Source organism: Equus quagga, chromosome 1, assembly GCF_021613505.1.
Source record: "Equus quagga isolate Etosha38 chromosome 1, UCLA_HA_Equagga_1.0, whole genome shotgun sequence".
NCBI lineage: Eukaryota > Metazoa > Chordata > Mammalia > Perissodactyla > Equidae > Equus > Equus quagga.
In genome coordinates this window covers 96,307,239-96,313,352 of record NC_060267.1, presented here as the reverse complement: position 1 = coordinate 96,313,352, position 6,114 = coordinate 96,307,239, and the positions used below count along the sequence as shown (strand labels likewise).

At 61.0% G+C, this 6,114-nt stretch overlaps 1 protein-coding gene across 1 annotated transcript; it reads left to right on the top strand.

Annotated features, from left to right (window-relative positions):
- Window positions 1–1,521: 1,521 nt before the first annotated feature.
- On the top strand, window positions 1,522–5,823 carry CLIC3 (chloride intracellular channel 3). Its single transcript, XM_046682044.1, has 6 exons — window positions 1,522–3,876; window positions 4,695–4,804; window positions 4,891–5,016; window positions 5,151–5,257; window positions 5,338–5,513; window positions 5,594–5,823. Exons 1-6 carry the CDS (start codon window positions 3,841–3,843, stop codon window positions 5,750–5,752), a joined length of 714 nt encoding a protein of 237 aa, XP_046538000.1. The 5' UTR covers window positions 1,522–3,840; the 3' UTR covers window positions 5,753–5,823.
- The last annotated feature ends 291 nt before the right edge of the window (window positions 5,824–6,114 follow it).

The following is a 6,114-nucleotide window of genomic DNA, read 5'->3' as shown; positions in this document are numbered from 1 at the left end:
ACAGCCTGGGCCCCTTGCCTGGGGGGAGGTCCCGAGTGGGCTTTGCTGTGCAAGTGTTGTGCCCTCGGGCCTGTGCTCCCGTCCACCTTCTCCCGAGGCCCTGGGCCTGGTGTCCATGTGGTGGGGGGCCCTTCAGAGGTGTGCACTGGGCAGTCTCCATCTCATCCAGGCCGAGGGAGGGCTTCCCGGAGGAGGTCACTTCTTAGGCGAGACCCAAGTCCGGCTAGGCATACGTGCTAAGGTTGGAGGTGGTGTGGAGGCTCCCAGGAACTGGAGGGTTCCGCAGTGATGGAGCCCGGTGTGCTAGAGGCTGGAGACAGGGCCGCCGCCCCCCACCCCCAGCTTTGGCTGTGTTCGGTCTCCCACCTTAGACCACTTCAAGGGGGATAGAAGGGTCATAAAGACCCCAGGAAGGTGGAGGACCGTGTGAACAGCTTGTTCCCCAAAACCCTTTTACCCCTGATGGTGGCTACAAAATGGCAATTTTCTAATGATTTCATTCTTTCTGCATTTATTGGCTGGCATTTTTCTTTCACAAAGCTCCTCCACTTTAGAAATGTATCACTATGGACTCATGGTTTTTTAAACAATCAGTGGCGCAGTGGTTAAGTGCACACATTCCACTTCGGCAGCCCAGGGTTTGCCAGTTCGGATCCCGGGTGTGGACATGGCACCACTTAGCAAGCCATGCTGTGGCAGGCGTCCCACATATAAAATAGAGGAAGATGGGCATGGATGTTAGCTCAGGGCTGGCCTTCCTCAGCAGAAAGCAGAGGATTGGCAGCAGATGTTAGCTTAGGGCTAATCTTTCTCAAAAAAGAAAAAAAATCAACATATTATTATCTTAAAAATTTTTTTGTGTGGTAAAATATAATTATTGCTTAACCATTTGTAGGTGCACAATTCTGTCATCTTCTTTATACTCAAACTGCCCCAGATTTGGCCAGCGGGAGCCCCTCCGAGGCGCTTCTGTGGCCTTTGCACTTGTCCTGTACATTTTTGGGAGCACTTCCTTACGATCTGTTGCAGCTCCCAGGTCCCCCGTACTCCCTGCCCCACACCCAGGCTCAGCCCTTTCCCGGGGAGCTCTGGTTCCTTTGGGGGGGTAGTTGGAACTCCCCGTCTGGGCTCTGTGTGTGCTCCCCAATTCTCAGTCCTCAGCAGGCGGGGCTGGGAAAACCTATACAGTTCCCACTAAGACCCTGACGCCCCCACGCCCCTTCATTGTCCAACAAGTCTGTGTCTGGAGCTGTTAAAATGTCACTGGGAGGGGCCCACCGAGAGGGGCTCAGGAGAAAAGAGGTTCCAACTCATCCATGAGGCAGGGACTGCCTCTCCTGGGACCATGAAGGGAGAAAGACACCAGCTTAGGCCCCAGGTCCCCGGGGCTGCTCTGTGGATGAGGCAGGGGGCAGGGGGTGGGAGGGAGTGTTGAGAGAGCTGAGTGACAACCCCGGTGGCCTGGGTAGGCTGTGGGTCAGGTTAAGGCTGGTGACCATGAGTTTCTGGTCTCACTTCTTTAAAAACATTTACTATGAAAACACGGCAGAAAATTCAAACAGTGCAAGTTGGCTATCTGTGTTTCTATCATTAGAGGCTATCCTGTATGTGGTCCTTTCGTCTTTTTTTCACATATATATAAGCACAGACTCAGAACAATAATTACTGATGCATAGATTTTTTCAATGTGCTGGGTTATTTCTTCCCACTTGTATCGGTTTGCTAGATTTGCCCTAACAAAGCACCACACACTGGCGGCTTACGACAACAAGAGTATTCTCTCCCAGGTCTGGAAGCCAGAAGTCCAAGATCAAGGCGTGGGCAGGGCTGGCTCCTTCAGGCCACGAAGGAGGATCTGTTCCACACTCCCTCCCAGCCGCTGGTGGTCTGCGGGCCATCTTTGGCACTCCTGGCTTGTAGAAGCACTACCCTGACCTCTGCCTCCATCTTCAAACAGCGTTCTCCCTCTGTGTGTGCACGTCTGGGTCCAAATCTACTCTTTTTATACGGAAAAGAGTCGTGTTGAGTAGGGCCATCCTAATGGCCTCGTTTAAACTTGACGACCTCTGTAAAGGCCCTATCTCTAAACAAGGTCACATTCTGAGGTGCAGGGGGTGAGGACTTCAACATAGGAACTTGGGGGCACGGTTCAGCCACAGAACCACCAAACTGCAGACTAGAGAGACCCACTCCCCTGTCCTCTCCCGTGGATGCACCAGGACTCCACAGGCACCCGCTTATCTGTCCCTCATGTATTTACAAGGACACTTCGGGGACATTCCCAGGTGGGTGAACCGGCTCAATGGCTGCTGCCATCTTGCCAGCTGACCTGGCGGCCCCAGCAGAGCGTTTCTTCGAGTCTTTGCCGAGAAGATGGTTACTACGTTTCAGCCCGTGAACCATCTCTTGTTCTGCTTTGTTTCTTGGACTAAGTGTGCGGTGGGACACGTCCTCCCATCTTCTCTCCGTGTCTTATCTCCTTTTCTCTGAACCACCTGTTTGTTCATTATCCGTTTCACCGTTTTTCTTATGGATTTGTAAGGGTATTTTTATACACAGAGAAATACACAGACATCTGGTGAACACGAGCAGGTGTGGAGGGGCCTCGGGCCCTTCTCCAGGGCGGTGGTTTGCGGGTCCGGAAGCAGGAAAGTGGGGGTGGGCTCGCCCGCCACGTTGTCAAGGAGCAGCCAAAATACTGGTGGTGCAGTGGCAGCAGGTGCAGGGGAGGCCCAGGCCCCAGAAAGGGGCTGCCCGAACTCCACAGGGTATCAGGGTCAGCCCCCAGGCTCCAGGGGTGGCATGCTGGTGTGGGGTCCACGAAGGGGCCACGAGGCTGGAGGCCCTGGGGAAGGAGGCCCAGGCGCCGGGCAGATCCCGCTCTCGGCCACCTGGCGGCGCAGAGCATTCTGGCTCCCAGGCGGAGTGGGGGAGGTGCAGCGGGTGACCCAACGGGTGGAGCGGGTTGTGGGTTCCAGTCAAGTCAGGGGGCTGGGCAGGGCGGGCGCACACCTGAGGGCTGCAGGCTTCCCATCTCCCCTGGGTTTTTCCTCCCAGCCCAGTGTGGTGTGGGCAGACCCCATGGGTCAGGAGGTCGTGGCTTCTAAGAGCCTTCTGGTGCTTCTTTTGAAAGGTTAAGAGGGGGAGAAGCCTGCGTTGGGAGACAGGGGTGTGGGGTGGGCTGGGAAGAGACACCTGAGCCAGGCTCATCCCCTACGAGTGGCAGAACGTCTGGAATGTGGGCCGGGCGGGTGCGGGGGGGAGACAGGGGGACGGGGACGGGACACGGACCTGCATGACAGAGCTCAGTTCTTGGGAGGGGGCATCCCTTCCAGGCGAGCTGATCACTCCTGTAATGTCCTGGTAATGCCAATGGGGAAACTGAGGCTGGGGGCAGGCTATTCATCTCTCCTACCCACTCCCTGGCTTTCTGGGCTGGGGTCCCCAAAAGACAAAGTGCTGTTCACTGCAGGGAGGGCTGTGGGGTCCACAATGGGGGTGATCTTGACCCAGAACCGCCCCCTCCCAGGCTGGTGCCCCTCACTCCCTGCCTCCCGGTCCAGTGGTCTTGGCCCCCATCACTACCCTCCCATGGTCCATGGTGAGCTCAGCCTGCACCAGGCAGCTTGGTCTCAGCCTCACAGGCCCAAGGCCAGTCCTGAGCATCAGGTCCCCTCATCGTCACACCCTCACGCTCAAACAGCGAGCCCTGTCCACCTTGTCTGCCCCTGTAGGTGACCTGAGGGGCGGGCGCTGGGTTGCGGAGGGCGGGGCACCCAGGAGCCTTTAAGAGCTCCCCAGGTCCCACCCACCTGTGCCCTGCCACTGCAGCTCCCCGCCATGGCTGAAACCTCCAAGCTCCAGCTGTTTGTCAAGGTGCCGGGCAGGCAGGGCTGGGGGGAGAACTCGGGAGGGGGTGTTCTGTGGTTCCGCTTTCTGGGGCAGGCCAAGGGGTGGGTCTCTGAGGCAGTGTCTGTGCCCCTTCCCCTGTGCTGGCTGAGTAAGGCAGGGGCAGCCTGGGGGACAAGGACCCAGTGAGCTGCCCCAAAGGGGTAGGGGTTCCAACTCCCAGCCTTGGCTCCTGGGCCCAGCCCAGCCCTCTTAGAGGAAAAAGCCCCTTGGTGGGGAGGTGCCAACCAGACAGCCAGCGGCCGAGGCCCAAGTGGAGCCTGGGGTCAACACAGCAGGAGAGGGGGCCAGGCAGCACCATTGGTGCTCACGGCAGTGCCCGGGTCTGTGGCTCCTTGAGCACGGCTGCCAGGCCATGGCTGCCTGCCGACCCTTGGGGCGCTGGGCAGTGAGTGTGCTGCCAGCCATGGCGCCCAGTTTGGCGGGTGAATCACTCAGAAAACAGCTCACTCGGCCCACCCCACCCTTGCGACCAGCTTGCAGGGCCTAGGCCCAGGGGCCTGGCCTCTGCCCAGGCTCTGAAGATAAGGGTCAAGGGACCAGGTCTCAGAGCCTGTGCCCTCACCCAGCCTCCAGGCTCCCAGCAGCTCTGCACCCCTCCCCACCTCCCAGGGACCAAGTCAAGGGCCCTCACGGGCCACTTGTCGAGGCCGTGCCCAACCGGGCCCAAGCCCTGGAGCAGCTCCAGGCTCTTGGCAGTGGGAGGCCTGGTCCCACCCAGCCTGGTGGCAGGATTCCTGGGTCTGCTCCCTGCCCTTAAAACCTCTCTACTCCACCCACCCCAGGCAAGCGAGGACGGCGAGAGCGTGGGGCACTGCCCTTCTTGTCAGCGGCTCTTCATGATCCTGCTTCTCAAGGGCGTGCCCTTCACGCTCACCACCGTGGACATGCGCAGGTGAGCCCCCCACCCCAGCCCAGGGGACCCCTCCCTGGCCTCTGCTCCCCTTGGACCAGCCGCCTCCCCTTCGCCTCTGCCCACAGGTCCCCGGATGTGCTGAAAGACTTCGCCCCCGGCTCCCAGCTGCCCATCCTCCTCTATGACGGCGACGCCAAAACGGACACGATGCAGATTGAGGAGTTTCTGGAGGAGACGCTGGGGCCCCCCGAGTGAGGGCCCGGGCGCAGGAGGAGGACGAGAGATGGGGCCCCCAGGGAGGACACCGCCAGGACGGAGCCCGGGGGGCGGGGTGGCGGCACAAGGGTCTGACCCAAGTCCTTCCCCTGGCCCGACCGGCCCGCAGGTTCCCCAGCTTGGCACCCCGCTACAGGGAGTCCACCACGGCGGGCAATGACGTCTTCCACAAGTTCTCCGCGTTCATCAAGAACCCGGTGCCCGCGCAGGACCATGGTGAGGAGGGTCGGGGGCTGTGGCGAGAGGCGGGGAGGAGCTGCGCCCAGGCCGGGTCCTCACCGCACCCCCGCCCCCAGCCCTGTACCAGCTGCTGCTGCGCGCCCTGGCCCGACTGGACAGCTACCTGCGCGCGCCCCTGGAGCACGAGAGGGCGCGGGAGCCGCAGCTGCGCGAGTCGCGCCGCCGCTTCCTGGACGGCGACCAGCTCACCCTGGCCGACTGCGGCCTGCTGCCCAAGCTGCACATCGTGGACGTGAGCGCGGGCTGGGCGCGGGGGCCGGTGGGGCGGGCCCTGGCGGAGGCCTTGACCGCGCCTGCGCCCCTCGCCCGCAGACGGTGTGCGCGCACTTCCGCCAGGCGCCCATCCCCGCCGAGCTGCGTGGTGTCCGCCACTACCTGGAGAGAGCACTGCAGGAGAAGGAGTTCAAGTACACGTGTCCTCACAGCGCCGAGATCCTGGCGGCCTACCGGCCTGCCGTGCACCCCCGCTAGCGCCCCCGCTGCCACCCTGACCACTTCTCTGCAGCCCCATAAAGGCATCTGCCCCAGTAAGCGTGTCCTGACATCCGAGAGACCAGAAGCCCCGAGATTTCTGCCACCCCCAAACTCCCACTGTGCGGCGCTCAGCTTCACATGACAGCCCAGAACGACCGGGGCAGAGAGCATGGTGGGTGGGGCACAGCCCATTCCTCTACTCATCAGGGATGGCAGGGACTGGATTGGGCTCCCAAACCAGTCAGGCCAGGGCGGGGCTGCAGGATGGCCAAGGAGGGTGGGGAGCAGAGCACACAGCCTGGACACCTCTGGGCTCCCAGCCAGCCGACATTCCTCCGCTCCGCCCCAGGTGGCAGGCC